At 36.2% G+C, this 25,632-nt stretch overlaps 1 protein-coding gene across 21 annotated transcripts in view; it reads right to left on the bottom strand.

The window, feature by feature from the left end:
* IQCM (IQ motif containing M) overlaps window positions 1-25,632 on the bottom strand; it is a 674,133-nt gene that overhangs the window by 381,947 nt on the left and 266,554 nt on the right. For all 21 annotated transcript variants that reach the window (XM_045056876.1, XM_045056875.1, XM_045056873.1 and 18 more), the window contains one exon: window positions 14,277-14,475. In XM_045056876.1, the coding sequence (XP_044912811.1) occupies window positions 14,277-14,475 (199 nt within the window). The remainder of the gene's footprint in view (window positions 1-14,276; window positions 14,476-25,632) is intronic.

Here is a 25,632-nt window from a genome sequence, read left to right as displayed (position 1 = left end):
CAGGTAACTTACCCACGTATATTAACTGAAGTGTAACCTTGTTTAAACACTTACATTGGACATTATCTAAAAGGGTCGTTATACAAAAACCTTATTGAAACTAAGCAGGAAAAGATTTTTAAATTTAAACTAAACCCAATGAAATGAAAAATGAGTATTTTGAGTTATCTTAAGCACATATACATAGACACACACTTACAAGTATACAAGCCATAAATAATGTTAAGTATGATTTTTGTATTCACTTCCCCATCAACTAAAGAGTTAGTGAAGCCCTTAGCCACACCCATGTAGCTAAAGCAAATGTCTCTCCCCTGGGATTGGTTCTTCTCTTTTTAGGCCTCTTCTCTATAACACTTGCTGATGTCATCCGCTCTAATCTTGGTCAGAATGATTATTATATACCTGAAGTACATGCTTAATCCTTCTATCTCTAATTGCTTAGTATAAAGACTGTGGGTACACATTCTTGATCAACTGTATCACTGAATCTTGTTTTCCTCCCACACGCCTCTGCAAAACGTAGCAGCTTCTGATTGCCACACAATTGGTGTCCCTTTATATGAATATAGCATCTCTCGGCATCATTCCCCTGATATGATCACATCCCAATTGGCTTTACAGTATTAGAAGGTAGTTTTAATCTAAATTTGGCTTTTGACTGGACACTCCAATGTCTATGTTGAGCCTGATCTAAGAAAAGACTCCACCATTTTGCAATGATTGCTGAATACTGCTGTTACCAAAATGGTCTAATGTTTTAAAGTGTCTGTAGCCAGACAGGCTTCAGTTTTATGCCCAAAATTCAAGTATGCCACTGGCTGGATGTGTAACTTTAGACAAATTTTGTTAACTCTCTGTGCCTTACTTTTCATAGCTAGTAAAGATAATTATGCAACTTAGAGGGATGGTATCACTTCAATTCTTGATCCCCAACCTCACCTGGCCTGAAAATTCACCCATGTTTTCCTAGGCATCTCTCTTTTTTGTCATTTTCTATAGAAATTCAATCTCCTCATTCAAACTCACCTTCTAAATGCTCTCAGCAAATGACCTTGTCCCTTACTTCACCAAGGAGAAAACATTAGATTATTGCTATCTCAACTTCCTATCACCAAATCTAAACACTCAGCAATACCGTTTGGTCCTACAATACAGAAATATGTCTCTCTTACCTAAGGCTAATCCTGTCAGGTGTCTTAAAAACACACCCTTTCCAATATTCTTAGCCTTTTAATATGGATTATCCTCATTTCTCATATCATCAACCTTCTCCTCTTACTAGCTTTTTCAATAAGCATTTAAATGTACTTAAGTATTTTCCATCTTAACCCTTCTTTCCCTAAACCTCATAGTGTCTCATCTTTATCTACTCTAGATATTTTCACTTCCTTGATTTCACTTCCTTGCTTCCTTGCAAAATTTTTGTCTCAGGGAGTTACATTATAATGGAAGGAACAGTAATCCAGTAAATAAATATCTATGTGTTGGGTGGCAATAAGTGGTTTGAAAAACAATAAAGTCTTTTAAATGGAATAGGGAGTGACCAGACTGGACGTTATTTTTTGGGTAGTATGGGGCAGTCTTTTTGATAATTAACACAGGTTAATTAGCACAGACATGAATGAAGAGAGCCATCTAGTCACCTGGGTAAAGAGCTTTCTCGGAGATAACATGAGAATCATTGCTAAATGGAGCTACTTTCATGAGTGGGAAGGTTTTATCTTCCTCAAGTGTGTTAAGGTGGAAAAGAATTTAAGAACTACTGATGAATTCTAAATGTTTCCTTATGGGCCAATCTTCCTTCTGAGTTTTGGACCCATATATTCAACTTCTTCCCAGACATCTCAAAGATTTCCCACAGGTAGTTCAAAGTCAGTGTTAAAACTTGGACTCTCCTTTCCTTTATGCCCCACTCCTACGTGCTCTTCCTCTTAACTTCTGTATTTCACAATCATCCACTGGGTTGCCCAAGACAAAAACCACAAAAACTGAGGAACTGTTCTTGACTCCTCTCTCTCCCTTACCTTCAAGTCCATTTAAACCCAATGTCCTATCTTTGCTCCATCTCTCCATCCCTAACTCAAGCCACCATTATCACACACTGAATTATTGACAAAATATATTAGTTGTCCTCTCTTCCTCTTCCCCAATTCACTACCCAGAGACAGTAATTTTTCTAAAAGGCAAATCTGTTAATATCACTGATTTCCTTTAAAGTCATCCATTCCCATATACTAAATAAAAGCATAAACTCCTGAGCCTGATTTTTAAGAAAATGCGTAATCTAACTGCTATCTCAGCGTCATCTACTGCCACTGTCCTCCCAATCAACCCCTAGCTCCCCAATGTTTTATCTCACCTAAGGCCATTGATATTGTCTTTCCCTGTGCCTACAACACTCTGAGCCTCTCAGATGACCTGACAAAACATAACTTCCCCTCATTTTCCAGATCTCAACGTATAGGCACTATCCAACCCCTACACCAGACACAGCCTTTTGGATTCAATGGCCTTTCTAATTTCTCTATTAGTACCCAACACTTCTTTTAGTTATCTGCATATATCTCTGGACTATATGCTCTATGATATCACACACCAGGCAAGAAATTGGATCCAGTAGTAACTGTTATTAATTTTTTTAAGTAATCTTGAATAAAGAACACAGTTCCCCTGGTGTCTGGGAGCTAGCAAACTTACGTAATAAAACTTTTCTGATCCATGTCACCTGTGCCATAGGGCCTATGTATGGGCTTAAGGATTTTCTTATTGTTTCTGTTTTGTGTTTTGAGATAATGAGAGAAAATTTATAATCTATTGAACTTTCAAAGGATTCTATAACCTCCAAAAGGTTAAAAACCACTGGCCTATGTATGGAGTATTGCTATCGTAACCTTAAACCTCAGATTTTCCAGAAGTATCCCAAGTTTATTTATTCAACAAATATTTATTCAAAAATAACAAATATTTATTCAAAATTCAATTTGAACACTTTCTTATTGCAACCATCAGCTTTTCAAGTGCCCTAGGATTTCAGTATGTTTGGCAAATAGCAAATGAATATTATCAATTTAAGCCTAAAATTTAAAAACTTAAATTATAAATATTCATAGAAAAATATTAAAATTAAGTAAAATCTTAGAGGCATTATACTCAGAAAAATACTGTTTTTGTATCTTTATAGTTTTTTTTTAAAGATCATAATTATTCCAAAACACATGCAAACAACACAGAGTTTTTAAAAGGAAAAGGACACTTTCAATAGTGGAAACAATTCTGGTACTTAAATGTAGCAACCTCTGTGGTACCCTTATGACTGATCTAATTCAATGTTGCTTCATTATTTCTAAATAAACCCAAGCTGGAGCATTTCACAGGAAATGGTGGAAATTGTACATTCTCTTGAGGTATCGTAAAGTGACATTCTCATAGACACTGTCCACGGCTACAAGATCTGAAGCAGTAGCCAAACAATATGACCATGGAAGTCTTCCAGCTCAGGGACTGCCATGGTGCCGACAATTATCCAGTGATTTGCTGCACAGCCTCCAGGGCAGAAACTCTATCAAGAATTCCCCCAACTGCAACCCTGTACACAGGCACAGTCCTGGAACCTGACGATGTGTGCATTACAGGCCTGCTGCACTAGCTGTTCAACAGCAGGCAAGACAACATTCACCATATAAACAGAGCAGTCATCCAACATACAAAGCACCATACGAGTGATATAATAAAAAAGAAAATCAGTGATTGTAACAAATTTTACAACCAAGTCAAAGTCAACAGTCTAGTTTAAACTGGCTCCAACCCGTTAAAAGTGCTTCCCATTCTTTCCATTTCAAATTCTACCTCTACATAGAAATTCAGCATTTTCCTTGTCTCTCCTTTTCACCATTCTCTTGGGCCCATTCTTGCTCTCTAAGTTTACTAAGACTCTTTTCTCTACCAGAGGTGATGGATGACTCTATAATTCACTCTAACGCAAGAAATTCTATAATTAAATTAAATCATAATATAAATACATAATCATATATGTGATATATAACCATATGATATATATTATATATTATGTACTTATATATATATATATACACATATGCATATACATTATTTCTCTCTACATATAAATATGAATCATTGGGAGTGTCCTGATAAATTTCTATAACTATATCTTGTTGAATTAATTCATCCACTCAATACATATTTACTGAATACTTACTGTGTACTAATCACTATTCTAGGCATTCAAACACAGTAGCAAACAAAACGGAAACAATGTAAACATATAAAAAAACTAAACAAACAAGAAAAAAAGCAGATAATAAGTGCAAAGAGTTAAAATCATAGAGTATATTACATGTCAAAATAGTGTAATGCTATAAATATAAAAATAAAGAGTATATTCTTCCAAATAGGTCACATATTTGTATTACTTATGACAGACATGTATATAAAGGTCACAATATAGATAGCTGAGCACAAGAATGACCAAAAGGATAGAAAGATAATTACTGCTTAACGGACCTGAGACACTGTCTAAGCACATATATGCAAGGAAGATCTTGAAAGAGGAGTTGGAGTTTATCAAAAGATTAGGAAGGAAGAGTATTCCATTCTAAGAGAACAGCATAAAAACATAAGATATAGGGGCGCCTGGATGGCTTGGTCGGTTAAGCGTCCGACTGCGGCTCAGGTCATGATCTCATGGTCCGTGAGTTCGAGCCCCGTGTCGGGCTCTGTGCTGACCGCTCAGAGCCTGGAGCCTGTTTCAGATTCTGTGTCTCCCTCTCTCTCTGCCCCTCCCCTGTTCATGCTCTGTCTCTCTCTGTCTCAAAAATAAATAAACGTTAAAAAAAACAACATAAGATATAATAGGAAACAATCAGGGAATTAAAGAATTTGGGCTTTGCTAGAGCACATGGCATTAGTGAGGAATTCTCATGTGATGAAGATGGACAGCAGGCAAGTGCCAGACCAGGGAGGCAATGTGTACCATGTTATGTTAGAGAATTTATGCTTTCTCTTATAAGCAATATAGGCCATTAAAAGATGATAAGAAATGGCATAAGGCAATCTGTGTGAAATTTCTATAATTGTATATGACAGATTGGGGGTAAGTAGAAAAGAGGATAAATAGGAGATAACTGTAGTTCTCCATGTGAGAGTTAGTAACTAGAAGCTCTGGCAAGAAACAAAGAGAGGAAGAGCAACACAAGAAATATTATGCATGTGATAATCAATTAAATATGGGAGTGAGCGAGTTAAAAGTATAAAAAACTCCAGGTATAGCTTGGTGGGTTGTGGAATGGTTCATCAATACAGGTAGTACGGGGTGGGGGTGGGGGTGGGGTCCAAGATAGGGCATAGGAAAATCCTGAACTCCTCTCTTCCCACAAACACACCAAACCTGCAGCTATGTATGGAACTATTCCCTCTAAAAATGAATTGAAAACTAGCAGAACTATTCCTCTATAACAAAGGATAAAAGGTCCACATCCAGATGGGTAGGAAAACCAACAGGGTTTGCATCCAAGGAATACAAAGGGCTGTAGGAAACCAAGATTCTCTTATTGAAAGGCTCACCTGCAGTCTCACTCATGTTGGGACCTACCACAAAAGCAGCAGTTTGAAAAGCACCTAGACTACAGGTGAAGGAGATTCACTTGCTAATCTTAAAGGATTTGTTGAAGGGGCAGGGGACAGCTGGGACTCTCTTCAGAGATGGAGGCACTGGCAGCTGTCAGTTTTGCGCTCTCTCCCCACCCCGCTAGCACAGGAGAGTATGTGCAGACTCAGTGCCATCCTGCTGCCTTGCTAAGGCTGGTGGGGGTGAATGGCGGTGGCACCCCTGCCTTCACTGGCTGGGGCCCATGAGCGTGAGCAGTCACAACATTCTCCCAGTCCCTTGCTAAAGACTGTGAGCATGGGTGTTTGCAGCCCTGCTCCACTCCCTAGCTGGGGCCAACAAGTGCAAGTGATCATGACATTCTCCCACTCCCGTGCTAAAACCAGCATTAAATTTAAGAACACTGAAATCGTACCAAGCATGAACACTGAACGGTATGAAACTAGAAATTAATTACAAGAAAAGAAAACTCACAAATATGTGGAGATTAAACAGCATACTACTAAACAACCACAAAGTTAACAAAGAAATCAGAGAAATTTTTAAAATACCAAGAGACAAAGGGAAACGGATATATGACATACCAAAATCTATGGGATGCAGCAAGTATTTCTAAGAGGCAATTCATAGCAGTACAGGCCTACCTCAACAAAAACCAAAAACCAAAAAACAAAACAAGACAACACAAAAAAACAAGAAAAATCTCAAATAAACTATTTAATTTTGCACCTAAAGGAATAAAAGAAGAAAAATTGAAGTCTAAAGTTAGTAGAAAGAAGGAAATAATAAAGATCAGAGCAGATATAAGTAAAATAGATACTAAAAAGATAATATAAAAGATCAATAAAAGTAAGAGCTGGTTCTTTAAAAAGATAAACAAAAATTGACAAACATTTAGCTAGACTTACCATGAGGAAAAAAAAAAGAAAACTCAAATAAAATCAGAAATGAAAAAAACTTACAACTGATACCACAAAAAATACCAAGAATAAGACTATTGTGAATAATTATATGCCAACAAACTGGACAAACTAGAAGAAGTGGATAAATTCCTACAAACATACATTCTTTCCAGAGTGAATCAGGAAAATACAGAAAATATGAATATATCAGTTAATAGTGAGGATATTGAATTAGTAGTCAAAAACCTCCCAAAAAAGTCCAAGACTAGATAGCTTTACTGGTGAATTCTACCAAACATTCAGAGAAGATTTAATACCTATACTTCTCAAACTCTTCCAGAAAATTAAAGGAATGAACACTTTCAAACTCACTTTATGAAATGAGTACTACCCTGATGCCAAAACCAGAGAAAGTAAAGAAAGAGGAAAAAAAAAAAAGAAAAGAATAGAAAAGAAAAGAGGAGAAGAAAAGATAGATGGAGAGAAGAAAGAAAGAAAGAAAGAAAGAAAGAAAGAAAGAAAGAAAGAAAGAAAGAGAAAGAAGAAACAAAGAAAGAAGAGAGAGAGAGAGAAAGAGAGAGAAGAAAGAAAGAAAGAAAGAAAGAAAGAAAGAAAGAAAGAAAGAAAGAAAGAAAGAAAGAAAGAAAAAGAAATCACAGGCCACTGTCCCTAAAGAACATAAATGCCAAAATTCTCAAAATATTAGCACTGAATTCAACAATACATTAAGATGATCATATACCATGATCAAGTGAAATTTATTCCAGGAATACAAGAATGTTTCAACACCCATAAATAAATCAACCTGTTGCACCACATTAACAAAATGAAGGATAAAATTCATATGATCATTTCAGTAGATGTAGAAGCATTTGATAACATTCAATGTCCATTTATGATAAAAAAAAACTCTCAGTAAAGTGGGTATAAAGGATCCATACCTCAGCATAAGAAGGTCATATATAACAAACCTATAGCTAAAATATGCTCAACAGTGAAAAGCCAAAAGCTTTCCTGGAAGATCAGGAACAGGGAAAGAGGCCCACTCTCACCACTTTTATTCAACACTGTATCAGAAGTCGTAGTCATGGCAATTAGGGGAAAGAAAAAAAAAGGAAATAAAAGGCTTACAAATTGGAAAAGAAGAAGTAAAATTGTTACCATTTGCAGATGACATGATACTATATATAGAAAACCATTGGGGCACCTGGGTGGCTTAGTCCATTGTGTCCAACTTCAGCTCAGGTCATGATCTCATGGTTTGTGAGTTCAAGCCCTGCACTGGGCTTTGAGCTGACAGCTCAAGAGCCTGGAGCCTGCTTCAGAGTCTGTCTCCCTCTCTCTCTGCCCTTCCCCCTGTTTGTGCTTTCTCTCATTCAAAAATAAACATTAAAATTTTTTAAAAAAGAAAATAAAAACATAAATACTCTACCAAAATACTATTAGATTTAATAAATGAATTCAGTAAAGTTGCAGGCTACAAAATCAGTATATAGAAATATGTTGTTTTTCTTTATAGTTATAACAAGCTATCAGAAAAAGAAATTAAGAAACCAATCTTATTTATAAGTACATCCGAGAGAATAAAATACCTAGAAATAATCTTTTATTCCCCAGATTTTATTTAAATTAGTTAGTTAACATATAGTGTAGTACTGGTTTCAGGAATGGAATTTAGTGATTAATCACTTACATATAACAGCTAGTGCTCATCACAACAAGTGCCCTTCTTAATGCCCATCACCCGTTTAGGCCATCCCCCCCACACACACACATTTCCCCCCAGCAACCCTTAGTTTGTTCTCCATAGTTAAGAGTCTCTTATGGTTTGGCTCCCTCTATGTTTTTATTTTATTTTACTTTTCCTTCCCTTCCCCTATGTTTATCTGTTCTGCTTCTTAAATTACATGTATGAGTGAACTCATATGGTATTTGTCTTTCTCTGACTGGCTTACTTCACTTAGCATAATATACTCTAGTTTCATTAATGTCATTATAAATGGCAAGATTTCATTGTTTTTAATGGCTGAATACTACTCCATTGTATAGGGGCATCTGGCTGGCTCAGTCGGTTACGTGTCTGACTTCGGCTCAGGTCATGATCTCATGGTTCATGAGTTTGAGCCCCATGTCAGGCTCTGTGCTGACAGCTCAGAGCCTGGAGCCTACTTTAGATTCTGTGTCTCCTTCTCTCTCTGCTCTTCCCACGCTGTCACTCTCTGTCTCTCTCAAGAACAATTAAAAAAAATTTTTTTTAAATACTCCATTGTATATATATACCATTTCCTCTTTATTCATTCATCAATCAATGGACATTTAGGCTCTTTCCACAGTTTGGCTATTGTTGATAGCCTCTTGGGTGCATGTGCCTCTTTGAATCAGCATTTTTGTATCCTTTGGGTAAATACCTAGTATTATAACTGCTAGGTCATAGGGTAGTTCTATCTTTAACTTTCTAATGACCCTGCACACTGTTTTCCAGAGTGGCTGCTCCAGTTTGTATTCCCACCAAAAATGCAAGACGGTTCTCCTTTCCCCTTTCTCCCACATCCTCACCAATATCTTTTGTTTCCTTAGTTGTTCATTTTAGCCATTTTGACAGGTGTGGGGTGGTATCTCATTGTGGTTTTGATTTGTATTTCCCTAATGGTGAGTGATGTTGAGCATTTTTTCATGTGGTTGTTCGCCATTTGTGTGTCTTCTATGGAGAAGTATCTACTCGTGTCTTCTGCCCATTTCTTGACTGGATTATTTGGTTTTTGGGTGTTGAGTTTGATAAGTTCTTTATAGATTTTGGATATTAGCCCTTTATCTGGTATGTCATTTGCAAATATCTTCTCCCATTCTTCAGGCTGCCTTTTAGTTTTGTTGATTATTTTCTTTGCTGTGCAGAAGTGTCATTTTATCTTGGTGAGGTCCCAATAGTTCATGTTTGCTTTTGTTTCCCTTGCCTCTGGAGACGTGTCTAGTAAGAAGTTGTTATGGCTGACATCAAATAGGTTTCTGCCTGTGTTCTCCTCTAGGATTTTGATGGTTTCCTGTCTCACATTTAGGTCTTTCATCCATTTTGAATTTATTTTTGTGTATGGTATGAGAGAGTGGTCCAGTTTCATTCTTCTGCATGTCTCCAGTTTTCCCAACACTGTCTTTTTTCCACTGGATATTCTTTCCTGCTTTGTTTAAGACTAGTTGACCATATAGTTGTAGGTCCATTTCTGGGTACTCCATTCTGTTCCATTGATGTATGTGTCTGTTTTTGTGCCAGTACCATACTGTCTTGATGATTACAGCTTTGTAATACAGCTCAAAGTCTGGAATTGTAATGCCTCTTACTTTGCTTTCCTTTTTAAACATTACTTTGGTTATTCAGGGTCTTTCCTGGTTCCATACAAATTTTAGAACTCTTTGTTCTAGCTCTATGAAAAATGCTGGTGATTTTGATAGGGATTGCACTGAATTTGTAGACTGCTTTGGGTAGTATAGAAATTTTAACAATATTTGTTCTTGCAATTCATGAGTATGGAATGTTTTACCATTTCTTTATGTCTTCTTCAATATCTTTCATAAGTGTTCTATAGTTTTGAGAGTATAGATCTTTTACCTCTTTGGGTAGGTTTATTCCTAGTTATCTTATGGTTTCTGGTGCAGTTGTAAATAGGATCGATTCTTTGATTTCTCTTTCTGCTACTTCATTATTGTATCTGGAAAGGCAGCTGATTTATTTATATTAATTTTATATCCTGTGACTTGACTGAATTCATGTATCAGTTCTAGCAATTTTTTTGGTGTTGTTTTTTGGGTTTTCCACGCAGAGTATCATGTCATCTGTAAAGTGAAAGTTCGACTTCCTTGCCAATTTGGATTCCTTTTATTTCTTTTTGTTACCTAATTGCTGAGGCTTGGACTTCCAGTACTATGTGGAACAACAGTGGTGAAACTGGACATCCCTATTGTGTTCCTGACCTTAGGGAAAAAGCTCTAGTTTTTCCCTATTAAGGATGATACTAGCCGTGGGTCTTTCGTGTATGGCCTTTATGATGTTCTATCTCTACTTTCTTGAGGGTTTTTATCAAGAAAGGATGCTGTATTTTGTCAAATGCTTTTTTCTGCATCTTCTGAGAGGATCTTATGGTTCATACCTTTTACTTTATTAATGTGGAGTATCACATTGATTGACTTCTGAATATTAAAACACCACTGCAGCCCAGAAATAAATCCCACTTGATCACAGTTAATATGTCTTTTACTATACTGTTGGATTCAATTTGCTAGTATTTTGTTGAGAATTTTTGCATTCATGTTCATCAGGAATATTGGTCTGTAATTCTCCTTTTTAGGATGGGTCTTTACTGGTTTTGGAATCAAGGTAATGCTGGCCTCATAGAATAAGTTTGGAGGTTTTCCTTCCATTTCTATTTTTTGGAACAGTTTCAAAAGAATAAGTATTAGCTCTTCTTTAAATATTTGGTAATCCCCCCAGGAAACCATCTGGCACTGGACTCTTATCTGTTGGGAGACTTTTGGTTACTGATTCAATTTCTTTACTGGTTATAAGTCTGTTAAAATTTTCTATTTCTTCCTGTTTGAGTTTTGGTTTTATATGTTCCTAGGAATTTATCCATTTCTTCCAGATTTCACATATAAATAAGTTTAACCAAGGAAGTGAAATAACTGTACCTTGAAAACTGTAAGACATTGATGAAAGAAACTGAAGATGACACAAATAAATGCAAATATATACTATGCTCATGGATTGTAAGAATTAATATTGTTAAGATGTCCATAATACCCAAAGTAATCTACAAATTCATTATAATCCCTATCAAAATACAAATAGCATTTTTCACAGAACTAGAACAAATAATCCTAAAATCTGTATGGAACACAAACAACTCTGTATAACCAAAACAATCCTGTGAAAGAAGAACAAAGTTGGAGTATCATGCTCCAGGATTTCAAACTATGCTACAAAGCTTCACTGATCAAAACAAATACAAAGATCAAAAGAATAGAATAGGCAGCCCAGAAATAAACCCACTTACATGGTCAAGTAATCTATGATAATGGAGATAAGAATATACAATGAAAAAAAAGACAGTCTCTTCAGTAAATGATGTGAACACTGAACAGCTACATGCAAAAGAATGAAACTGGTTCATTTTCTTACACCATAAACAAAAATAAATTCAAAATGTATTATTGACTTAAGTGAAACCTGAAAACATAAAATTCCTAGGTGAACACACAGGTAGTAAGCTCTTGAATATTGGTCTTAGCAATATTTTTTAGATCTGTCTCCTCAGACAATGACAACAAAAGCCAAAATAAACAAATGGGTCTACCTCAAACTAAAAAACTTCTTCACAGCAAAGGAAAAGATCAACAAAATGAAAAAGCAACCTAATGAATCGGAGAAATTGTTTGCAAATGACGTATCAGATAAGGGGTTAACACCCAAAATATATAAACAACTCATACAACTCAGTATAAAAAAATCCAATTAAAATATGGTCAGAGCACCTGAATAGATATTTTCCCAAAGAAGACATACAGATGGCCAATAGGTACATGAAAAGATGCTCAACAGCACTCATCACCAGGGAAATACAAATCAAAACCACAATGAGATATCACCTCACACATGTCAGAATGGCTACTATCAAAAAGATAAGGAATAACAAGTGTCAGTGAGGATGTGGAGAAAAGGGAACCCTTGTGCATTATTGGTAGGAATGTAAATTGGTATGGCTACTGTGGAAAATAGTATGGATGTTCCTCAAAAAATTAAAAACATAACTACTATACAATCCAACAATTCCACTGTTGCACCTCTCTGTTCATTGCAGCTCTATTTACAATAGCCAAGATATGGAAGCAACCTAAATTCCCATTAATAGATGTATATGTGTGTGCACACACACACACACACACAATGGATTATTATTCAGATATAAAAAAGAATAAAGTCTTGCCATTTTCAACAACATGGATGGACCTAGAGAGTATTATGCTATGTGAAATAAGTCAGTCAAAGAAAGGCAAATATTGTATTCAATTTAAAAAAAGAATGAAATTTTGCCATTTGTGGTAACATGGATGGATAACATAGGAATTATGCTAAGTGAAGTAAGTCAGAGAAAGATAATACCATAGGATTTCACGTACATGTGAAATTTAAAAAACAAATGAACAAACAAAATAAAAACAAAACCATAGATTAAGAGAAGAGAAGTGGTTGCCAGAGGAGAACTAGGGAGTAGATGAAACAGGTAAAGGAAGTGAGGTAAAAACTTCAAGTTATAAAATAAATAAGACATGGTGACTATAATAGCCCACACTCAATAATATCATAGAGCACACTTGAAAGTTGCCAAGAGAATAAATCCTGAAAGTTAACTTCATATGGTGATGGATGGTACTAGGCTTATTGTGGTGATCATTTTGCAACGTAATCAAATACCAAATCATTATGCTGTACACCTGAAAGCACTATAATGTTATATGTCAATTATTCCTCAATAAAGTTTAAAACAATAAAGGAAAGGAAGAGCTTTGTGAAGTATGAAAACAAATTCATTTAAGGCTATGTGAAGTTTGATTTAATTATGGACCTTTCAAGTGGGCAATTTAATGCCTGAATTTTGAGTTAGAGAGATAGGTCTCGATATGGCTTTAGATCAGATTAGGGACGAATCAGCCATAATAGTTCAGTAGATGATATGATATATAGAATAAGATTGGCTTTGGAGTCAGACAGACATGAGTTTGAGTTCTACCTCTGTCACTTACCAGCAGTGTTACTTTGAGCAACCAGCTTTATTTCTCTGAGCTTCAGTTTCTTCACTTATAAAATGGATAAAACTGTTACCTCACAGAATTAATGAAATATTGAAATATTAATTATATGGAAATTTTACCTTTTTGTTAAATTTTTACATGTATTATCACATTTAATCATCAGGACTACATACATGTATTATGGGTACACACACACACACACACACACACACACACACAGAGATAGGCAGATAGATTGCCTTCTAACAGCATCAGTGAGTTCTCAGAGAAATGCATTTGGAGTGTCCACCACAAGGCCATTCAAGAAGGCTCCTCCCAGAAGTGCTAGGAATTTAAGAGGGCACTCCTGACCTATTCTTCTATTTGTAGTTGGCTTCACAAATTCCTTGTGAGTGGTAAAACTTTAGCCCTCAAGGTGAGGATATTTTAGGATCCTCTCAGAAGTCTGCCAAGATCCATCCAATCAGGGTCTTCTGCATTGTCCCAGACAAAATAAGTTCTAAATATTTGTTTTGAAAGTCAGGACTGCTGCTTATAAAAGTTTCTCAGAGGTGTGTGTGTACATGTGTGTTGTATGTATAGTTCTTTTTGAGTTGAATGTATATGCAATACAACTGTATCGAGGGGTGTGGGAAGTGAAAGAAAGTTGCTTTATGCAGAGAATAAACAGCAAAAAGGAGAAACAAAATTAGAACAAAGATAGACAGTCCTGGCCTTAGCATAAAAGTGGCCCCAAAATACTGGGTTAAGGATAAACTAGTCCTTTTGCTTAGATTCTCCAGTTTGACAAAATCTGAAACTGTCAGCAGAATAGATTATTCATACCATTTTTTTCAATGCAAAGAATGCAGTCAGAATTTTATTTAGAAAATCATAGATATATTGACGAGGTGACTATTCAAAATCTACACAAGAAAATTTACACACATTATATTTAACATATGCTTTACCTTGATCATTATTCTCTGGTATCTTCTGCGTTCCAGCCACCCTCTGACATAGGCCTGCATGATGGTGATCATTTTCACTATTTTTTTGGTATTTATGAATTTGTTCCTTTCCCGGAACACTTGGAAGATTTCTATGTGTGGTCCAATTCTTTTAACTTTATTGTCAAGTTTACCACTTTTAGTTAGAATAGATTTTGACCTAAAAATAAAATATAAAACTTTCTTAGTGTAGTTAATAAGAAAAATAATCACTTCTGAAAAGTCTTAAATTCATTTCAATGATAAATATACTGAAATAGGAAATGTATTATTATTTGTACATAAATTTCATACAGATCACCTGAACACGTCAACAGGGTTCTCCAAATAAGTTTCAATATGCCAGAGTCAACGTAATATGTACAAAATTAACCTTCTAAAGAAAGCAAATCCAAAAGAAAGCAAATTTGTCAAAGCTTATCCATAACTATTCAAAAAAGAGATATAACATTTGAGGAACAAAATGTTTTCATATAACAGAGTTAGTCATATAGTTAGTCAAAATAAAGACTACTTAAAATTATTTGGCACTGATATGCTGCTTATCAGACACAATCTGAAAAATGATTTTATTTTCCAAATGCTCTCTATCAAAAGGCATGGTAGTGTAGTGGTAACGTCATGGACTATAGGATCACAGAAGCAAGTGACCATAATGGAAACCATTATAAACCCTGACATACTGATGTGGATGGGCCTTGCAGTAATGAAAATTTGTGAGAAAACTGCAGACTTTCTACCATGGACAGACTGTAATCTCGTGTCTGTTTTTTTTCATTTATATATGGTGTATTCTTTATGTGGCAGTTAGTTTTTTCAAAGTCTTCCAAAGTTCAAAGTATAGTTTCCCTGCAATTTTTAGCATATAAAAATCTTTTTTTTCCTCTTCATTACTTTGGTTTCTGCATGTTTCACAGCTGAAATTCCAATGAGTTGCCCAGGTTGATTCATACACCAGACAGAACTGAGTCTTGGCCCTAAAAAGTACACTGTATATAGATATCTGGATCCTGAGCCCAACTTTCTTGATTCCCACAGTGAATATCATGGCTCTGTTTCTGCATTTTCTTTCCTCTGGAGTTTATTTTGATGTCTGCATTATGCTGATTCATGAGGAGTCCTGTTCTATTTTGTACAATGGACATTATTGTTCTTCCCGTGGTAACTGAAATGTTGGGAGTCTGATTTTGATTATTTCACGCAGACATCTAGTCTCTGTCGGGTCGTAGATGGTAGATGACAGCTCAGTCTTTTTCATTTATTCTTTTATGTTAGTCTTAAAGTTTATGATACGCCTTGTATTACATGTAGTTTGAACACCAGTATAGCTAAAAACATTTAAGAGGCAATTTTGTGCCAACTAGAATGGAGATCAGCTCCCTATCAAGAGACTGTCATAACAAGTATCTTCTTTGACTCCGTGACATTCCTATTCCCAAGAAGCCACAACTGACAAATGAAATTTGTTCAGGCACAGAAAACTGGGTTCCATATCTACTTTTCACCTATAGCTAAGGATGTAGAACTAAGGCTGTTTATTCTCTTTGTGCTTGTGTGTATAAATGAAAAAAAAAGTTCTCACTCTCCTTGCAAAAGAAAAGAAGTTAGCTTTGTACAACGTTCTTGTAACTGTAGTTCTTTTGTATCTATGGCTGGTCCTTTCTCTCATTCTCTTTCTTGAGAAAACTTTTTTTAGATTAATGAGTCAATACTATATCATTTTGTGTTCTGAAGAAATATCTTATTTAGACAAAACTACACTAAAAGGCAAAGAAAAGGAAGTATATTGTTCAGGGTTTTTTTTCTTTAAATTAATATTGATTTTGAACAGCTTAGAAAAGAGAGCTCTGCCTTATAAGAGGATTTTTGCTTGGTTGATATAGCAATTTTGATGAATGACCCCAATGTATGAAAAAAACTAGTGATGTAGACAAAATGTTAATGATTGGTTCTGGCTTATCCAGAGTTTAAAGACCTACTGTGAAATCTAGAGAATTATGATTTCCTAGCTTTTCTCCTTTCTGTCAGAAGAATTAAGAGAATTGTCATAGGAATACCCAAGTGTGCCAAGTGTATACCCTAAGTTCCATGTTCCAACAGGAAGAGATAAATAAATCTTAAAGGGGTATGTGTGATTGTAAATTGATGTGTGATGTGTACTGTTGAAGCACGAGTATTCTGCTGGTCTCTAAAGTTGCCTTGAATGTCACAGAGGTCTTAGTTACCCCCTCAAAAGTGTGTGTGTGTGTGTGTGTGTGTGTGTGTGTGTGTGTGTGTGTGTGTAAGAGAGAGAACTGAAACTGAAATTAGTTATTTTGGTTAAAAGCTATAGTTAAAATGAGTGATTAGAACTATATTAAGTAAAATAATTATGAAGAAATGCAAACGTGCACAGAATGATGGATATGTTTTGTCTGTTTTTATCAACTTAACAAGAAATAAGTTTTATCTTAGGCTTTAGACATACAGACTTTGATCAATAGTACATCTCTAAATAACTGGAATGCTAAAAATAATAGAAAGGGAAATTTGAAGTTGAAGTATAATTTATAGAAGGCTTGATGTAAAGTGAATTATATTAACAAATAATGGATTTGAAAAGCCATAAAATATATCAAATTTTTACCAAGTCAATTTTGGTAAGTTTAATCATAAAAAAGAGAAATGCTTGTGAATCCTTGACTATAAAATGTTATTTAAGTGGTATACAAAAAGAATAAGATTGGAATTTGATTTACTTTCTGTTGCATTGACAGACTGAGTTTTGAATCCATTCTGCTCTTAATTTAACAATGGAAAAACCATTTAATGCCTTCAATATAGTGTGCCTGGAAAATAAAAGTTACTTATATCACAAAAATATTCTATCGTAATTATCTTTTTTTTTCTTTGTGATCTACTGCTTGCAAAATCTGGTATTCCTAATATTTAATGTTACGGTGGCTGTGTTACTATTGTTTTACTCTAAAGGAACCAATGAATTGCTCATAATCTTGGCTCCTCTAACAATTCTTTCCAATATTGTTTCTCCAAGTTCAAACTCCAAACGTAAAAATAAACTATTATTATATATTTTAAGCTATCTTCTGGGTGTCCCAGATGGCTGCAGGACCACACCAAAGATTTTCTTCTTCACTATATAAAAGGAGGGATGCTAGAAATGGTAAAGTATGTTTGGCATAGTTATATAACTGAACCAAAGATGGTTTTTTGTATATTGGCCCCTGCATTGTTCTTATATCAGGGTAGGATCATTAGCTCACAAGCCTGCTGGCTCAAAACTCAAAATTCTTAGACATCCTATTGTTTTAAATGTCTCCCAAAAAGTATATTTTCAGCCATTCAGAGCCTGCCTACATATTTTGGAGATATTAGCAGGTTCAATTCGAGACCACTGCACAACAGTGAATATCAATGTGAATATTGCAATAAAATGAGTCAAATGAATTTGTTGGTTTCCCGATGCACATAAAAGTTATATTTCAACTATATCATTATCTACTAAGTGTGCAATAGTGTTATGTCTAAAACAAAATGTGCATACCTTAATTTAAAATTCTTTGTCATTTCAACAATCTTCACAATATGTCCACCAGGATTAGATTCCATTTTAAGAAACAACATTCTAGGGCATCAGGGTGGCTTAGTTGATTGAGCATCTGACTCTTGATTTCGGCTCAGCTCATGATCCCAGAGTTGTGGGACTGAGTCCAGCGTCGGGCTCTGCACTGACAGAGTGGAGCCTGCTTGGGATTCTTTCTCTCTCTCTCTCTCTCTCTCTCTCTCTCCCTCCCTCCCTCCCTCCCTCCCTCTGCCCCTCTACCCTGCCTGCTCTTTCTCTCTCAAATAAAATTTAGAGTTTTTTTAAACAAAAAAAAAGAAACCACTTTCTTTGCTCATCCTTAAGAAGCAATTCCTCATCGGTTCAAGTTTCATTGTGAGAACACAGCAATTCAGTCACATCTTCAGGCTCCACTTCTAATTCTAGTTCCCTTGCTATTTTCACCACATCTGCAATTACTTCCTCCTCTCTGAAGTCTTGAATTCCTAACATCTTCCATGAGGGTTGGAATAAACTTCTAACCCATTTATGTCACTATTTTGACTTCTTCCCATGATATCACAAATATGGTTAATGGCACCTAGAATGGCGAATCCTCTCCTGAACGTTTTCAATTGACTTTACCAGATCCATCCAAGGAATCACTATCTACAGCAGCATTAGCCTTACAAAATGTAATTCTTACACAATAACACTTAAAAGTCTAAATCAGTCCATGACCCATAGCCTACAGAAGAGATACCATGTTAGCAGGCATGAAAACAACATTCATCTCATTGACCATCTCCATCAGGGCTCTTGGGTGACCCGGTAAATTGTCAGTGAACAGGAATATCTTGAAAGGAATCTTTAATTCTGAGCAGTAGATCTCAACTCTGGGCTTAAAATATTTAGTAAACCATGTTACAAACAGATGTTCTGTTATTCAAGGTTTATTGTTCCATTTATAGAGCACAGGCAGAGTAGATTTAACATAATTACTAAGGGTTCTAAGATTTTAAGAATGGTAAAGAATCATTGGCTTCAACTTAAACTCACCAGCTGCATTCACCCCTAACAAGAGTCAGCCTGTCCTTTGAAGCTTTGAAGCCAGGCATTGACTTCTCCTCTCCAGCTATGAAAGTCCTAGATGGCATCTTCTTCCCATACAAGGCTGCTTCATTTACAATGAAAATCTGTTGGTTGATGTGGCCACCTTCATGAACGGTCTCAGCTAGACCTTCTGGAGAACTTGCTCCAGCTTCTCCATCATCAGCACTTGCTGGCTCACCTTGCCCTTTGATGTCAGTGAGATGGCTTCTTTCTTTAAACCTCATGAACCAACCTCTGCTAGCTTCCAACTTTTCTTCTGCAGCTTCCTCACCTCTCTTAGCTCTCATAGAATTGAGGAGAGTTAGGGCCTTGCTTTGGATTAGTTAGGCTTTGGCTTAAGGGAATATTGTAGCTGGCTTAATCTTCTACTCAGACCACTCAAACTTTCTCCCTCTCAGCAATAAGACTGCTTCACTTTCTTACCATTGATGTGTTCGCTGGAGTAGCACTTTTCATCTCCTTTAAGAACATTTCCTTTGCACTCACAACTTGGCTGTTTGGCACAAGAGGCCGAGCTTTCAGGTTACCTGGGCTTTCGGCATGCCTTCCTCACTAAGCTTAATCATTTCTAGCTTTTGACCTAAAGTGAGGGATGTTCAACACTTCCTTTCACTTATTAAATGATCTAATTTCAATCTTGTTATGTCTCAGGGAACAGGCAGGTCTGACAAGAGGAGACACAGGGGACAGCCAGTTGGTGGAGCAGTCAGAACACCACATTTATGGATTTTGGGTGTGTTCTGTGGCACCCCAAAACAATTACAATAGGAACAACAAAAATCACTGACCACAGAACCATAACAAATACAATAATTATGAAGAAGTTTGAAATATTGAAAAAATTACCAAAATATGACACAGATACATGAAGTGAGCAAATGCTGTTGGAAAAATTGCTCAACACATGGTTGCCACAAACCCTCATTTTGCAAAAAAAAAAAAAAAAATGCTACTGTGAAATGCAATAAAGTGAAGCACAGCAAAACAAAGTATGCATATAGTTCTCTCTAAACTAATCTCTAAAATAGTTATATGTATAAAAATATCAATCATAGTTTTGCTTATCATGGGAGAAATCCAGAAACAAATATCTAAGTAAACTGTATTATATCCAGTCAATAAATTATGAGGTCATAAAAATGATATTTATGAACATTATGTAATAACTTAAGTGCTTACGATTCCAAAAAAGGATTAAGAGAATGAAGACATTAAATTATATGCACTATATGATTGCAACATTATTTTCTAAATGATGTATATAAATAAGTCCAGAAAGAAACATGCTAAATATTATTAGTGACTGTATTAATGCGGTGGTTCTGAATCAAGTGAGGCATCTAAGAAATATTTTCAAAGAACTCCTTCTCAGGGTCTTTCCTCATAGATTCTGATGCATTAACTCCTCCAATAAAATGCAAATCCATGATTAAACAGTATGTTGTAAAGAAAACCTTAGGTTTATTTTTTTTAACTTTTTTTTAACGTTTATTTATTTTTGAGACAGAGAGAGACAGCATAAACGGGGGAGGGGCAGAGAGAGAGGGAGACACAGAATCGGAAGCAGGCTCCAGGCTCCGAGCCATCAGCCCAGAGCATGACGTGGGGCTCGAACTCACAGACCATGAGATCGTGACCTGAGGTGAAGTCGGACAATTAACCAACTGAGCCACCCAGGCACCCCGAAAACCTTAGGTTTGATAGAAATGGTTACAACTGACTATTGAACAACATGGGTGTGAACTGTGCAGGTCTACTTATATGTGGATTTTTTCAATATAGTACAGTACTATATATGTATTTTCTCTTCCCTTATGATTTGCTTAATAACAACTTTTCCAGCTTACTATATTGTAATGTATATGATACATTTAGCATACAAAATATATGTCAATTGACTTTTTATTACCAGTAAGGCTTCTGGTCAACAGAAAATTAGTAGTTAAGTTTTGAGTCAAAAAGCTATATGCAAAATTTTTATTCTACGGGAGAGTCAGCACCCTAATCTCCATGTTGTCCAATTGTCAACTGTATTTATTTCTTGTTCTCTATTTTTATATTTTATGTAGACTAATATGCATTGTACAACAAAAAAAATAAATATATAATAATTAAATCCATTAATAGCAGTAGTAGCAGCAGCAGCAATATTTTACTAAACATTTGTTTCAGATATACTTTCTCCCTGAATCCTGAAAATAGTTTTATTGGATGGGCGCCTGAGTGACTCAGTTGAGCGTGCAACTGAACTTTGGTTCAGGTCATGATCCCAGTGTCGTGGGGTCTAGCCCACCTCCACTGATCATGGATCCTGCTTAAGATTCTCTTTCTATCTCTGCCCCTGCCCCGCTTATGCACTCACTCGTGCCCTCTCCCTTTAAAATAATTAATAAAAATGTTAAAAATAATAATTTTATTGGATAAATGTTACTATTATGATTTCATCCATTGATGCAAGAGAAATTATGTGACTTCCAAAGATCATGAAGGTGTAATTAGCATAGTCAGAATTCAAAGTCCTCCTTGCCTTGTATGTAATACAATCAAAAGAGAACAAAATCATGTCCTGACTTCCCCAATCCTCAATTGTTAGGATGATTTGGGTGACTGGCTCTAGGTTTCTCTTCTTTTGTTTGTTACAGCAGTACTGAAAAGATACAGCCATACAACATATACTAAGATAGGGGAGATGCATTGTGACTGCCAAATATATGGAGGCCAAGTGACCTCTTATTAGAGAATCAGTAGGAACTATCCTGTGCTTACCGTCTAAATGAAATTTAAAAATTTATCTTCTTTCACAATGTCTTAACACAATTCTGATATGGAGAGAATTCTCATTTTTACAGATTCTTAGCCACTAAAGAGTCTCTATAAAATTCTTCTGGAAAATCTTTATGAGATAAATATGTAAGTCATTAGAGGCTAGATATAAAAACAGTTTTCCTCATTGAAGAGACCAACTGCTTTGTCCTCAAGCCACCTCCTGCTAAAGTCACCCTAAGAAAGATTGAAAGAAAGACCAGGGATGGCTTGAATAGCTGATTTTGACTTTTTCATTTGAAGTTTGACAAATCTATGATCACGGTATGAAATCGAGTAGTTTTCAGTGAGAGAAGAAATCATTAAGCAAGATTACATGTGAGAAAAGATACAATAAGTTAATTAGTAAGTTAATCATGTCTGAACATTAGATACTGAGCTTGGCAAACATTTGAACAGGGAATTTCCTTTCAACTACTAATGCTTATATGGTAATATATATTAAACACTAAATCAGTTTTAGAGTTTGGTTCAGATATTGCTACTAATTAGTTTTGGCTGATATTGAAGTATTTTGTATGCTCCATTTATAAAAGCACTGCTTGCCCATCTGTTCATAGGTTGAAAGTGATTAAAGGGTACTTATTTTGGCTGTTGTAAAAGCCAAATACTTTTCAAGCTGCAAATATGTGACAAAACCAGTTGAGGTTGCCAAGTTCAGAAATATATTAAAAGAGATTTGTGATGTTTCCCTCCCCCAATTCTTCTTCCAACCTGCATTATCAGAAAGTAAATATCACTGTTTTCCCGATTAGACTAGCATGCCTCTTTGTCCAAACGCTTTGCAATTTCGTTATAATTTTCACAATTTACCCTGATTTGGATCCTCTGCTACCAAGCTGTGTTGAGGGCTTTCGTTTCCTGTACGTGCAGCCTTGAAGTAGAAACATGTGATGCCCTCGTGCTCTGCATGCCAGATTTGAAAGCAATGTGGGTAACGAGTGAAATAAGTTTGTGGCCTCCTTTAATCCCCTACATGAGGTCTGTTCAGTTTGAAAACAATGCATTTAAATTCAGAGTGGGATTTTAAAAAACAAAGATTTTTAAGAACAGGGATGCACTACATTTCCATGAATAATATAGTCTCAATACTATTTAAAATTTTTAAGTAATCTCTACACCCAATGTGGGGCCCGAACTCACAACTCCTAGATCAAGAGTCACATGCTTTTCTGACTGATACTGCCAGGCGCCCCTTGGCTTAATACTATTTAATACTTCATTTCCAAATCTTCCCAAGGGATTAGCGCTGCATATTTGTAAAACCTGTACACTTCAAAAATCAGACCAGGGTTTCGGGGACTTTTAAAAATAAGATGCAATCTCCTGAAGTGGAAAATAACACCACTTTAATTCAGACAAAATGTTTAGTTTCAATATCTGAATGAAATGCATTTTCTTCTGTTCTTTATACACTCCTTTTGTATTTTGATCATTCCTCATGATGTCAGCCTGCCAGACGCTCCCAAAACCAAGTCGCCTCTTATTTTTGGCTGTTCCCGGTAGCATAGCAATCTCTCAAAGTAGATCATATTAAAGGGTGGGGTCGACATTCTATCTGAAGTCTCTGTGGGTAGGCTCAGTCAGTTAAGCATCTGACTCAGCCTCAGGTCATGATCCCGCAGTCCATGGGTTCGAGCCCCATGTTGGGTTCTGTGCTGGCACCTCAGAGCCTGGAACCTGCTTCGGATTCTGTGTCTCCCTCTCTCTCTGCCCCTCCTCTGCTTGCACTCTGTCTGTCTGTCTGTCTGTCTCTCTCTCTCTCTCTCTCTCTCTCAAAAATAAATAAATATTTAAAAGATTAAAGTTTCTGGGGGTATTTGCTTTAGTTTATTTACTACCTGAAGTTCTCTAACTAGTACCTATCCAGCAGTGCAAGTGATATAATGGGTTGGTAGGATTTTCTCTCCTTGACCCTAAAGAAATTCTCCCAGCCAATTTTGTCATATCTAGGGAAACATGGGTTTTATTATTACTGCTGCTGCTGCTTGGTATCAATTTATCAAAAGCTTTTCCTCAAAACAACTTGGAAATATCTAAGTTCAAATTCAGTTCAAAAAAAAAAAAAACCCACAATTATTCTTTCCCTCACATATAAACATTTTGGAGGAGCACTTATTTATTGTGAATTAAAATGAAATTGTCATTTTACATAGTAGAAAAACAAAAGTAGAAAGGAAATGTTATTTTTGTTCAAGTTTCATTGATTCTGATTTTATGGTCAAGGTAATCTACGATGCACTTTCAGAGAATTCTCTTTCATACAAACATTTAAAACTCCTTTTTATTGTGCCTATGCATTTTATCCATAGGACACTGAAAAAACTTACCCTGAAGATGCCTGAAATGACTAGGAAGTTTATGCCAAAGGTGTAATAGGGGCTGATTTTTCTGTGGCACAGTGACCAGAATTGTCAATTTTTCATGAGCTTATCTAAAAAATAGGGAACATGAGTTGTCTACTCTCCGAATACAGTAATTTGCTTATTTCTCTTGGGGTGACCCTCTGCTCCTGGCCCAAACTTTAGTCAGTCCTGGAGGAGAGTTGCCTCCACCCACTGCCATCGGTCTCTCTCATCTCTGCTCAAAAAGGGCAGACAATGAAGACTGGTGCCTGTTCATAGATTACTTGTCCCTAGAATAGAATTCAGGTGATTCTAAAATCATTTTCTGATATTACTCTCAATCTTTTAGCCCCAACCACGTATATGTTTTAGGGACTGTCATTTCTAGGAATTCAGAGACCCTCAGGCAGGCACAAAGAGTGATGGTCAGACAGTGGCAGGTCAAATTCTATTAGAAAGTCAGGAAACGTGGATGGTCTTCAGAGCAACCTGCAGGAGACAGAGAGGGACTTTATAGCCCCCTTTCTCCTTGTTTCTGCCTCCACACTCTCCCTCTGTGAGTTTTTCCATGAAAAACTAATTGAAAATCTGAATTTCCCTGCTTGAGATATTCATTTATTTTGCTTGCGGGCAGGATTACTGTGATTTAGAGATGGAAATTTATGTGTGTTTTTCCTCCCATGATTCTGCTTGTTGCTCCTCAGACATTTTCGTTCTGATTCCATGCAGGAATCACACCTTCACAGGGGCTTCCCTTTTAATCAGGCTCAGCCATTTTTCCCCCCAGGTACTGATTCTATGTAGTCAGTTTCTTCCTTGCTCACTGCTACATCCCTCAGCAGACACTGGTGGAATCAAGAATACCCATGCATATGAGACAAAGTAAACTCAAGACTTTTCTAATTTCTCAGCCACCTCTATTTCAAAGAAGAAAGCAGAAGTTCCCAATTCAGCCTCTAGCTTAAGCCAATATGCTTCAACTCCGTTTTACCAGAGAATCCAGCTATCAGAACGTGGTTACTGTTTGGCCTGCCTACTGGTGTAATGTATTTCCATCCAATTGGACAAGATTGAAAAAACCAGTTGGTGCTGACCTAATGATCCTTGGTGACTCTCACCGATGCTGGATTCTGGACACATTCAGAGATCAAAGCTGCCAATGGTCTACTGCCGACCTTGCTCCTGCTTGGGTGTATGGCTTTCTTGAGTAGAATCCTTACACAGGAATGTAAGTAATAAAAGGCACCAAAATTCCATAATTAACAACTAAGAGAAAGTTTCAAAATTGTTGGCAACAGTCATAAGCAGGGGGCCAACAGTTCCTGAATATTCAGACCAAAGTAGACATTCTAAAAGCCAGGGAAAGCTAAGATAGGTGAAGGATCAGCACAAAGGACACACCAAGCACCATAAAATGATTTCAGGGAAAAGAAATAATTGAGGCAATTATCTGACCTATATTTAGCTACCTTTGTCCTCTTCTTACACTAGTGAG

Source organism: Felis catus, chromosome B1 (assembly GCF_018350175.1).
Source record: "Felis catus isolate Fca126 chromosome B1, F.catus_Fca126_mat1.0, whole genome shotgun sequence".
NCBI lineage: Eukaryota > Metazoa > Chordata > Mammalia > Carnivora > Felidae > Felis > Felis catus.
Note: the sequence above shows the minus strand (reverse complement) of the source record. Positions and strands in the feature narration are given on the sequence as shown.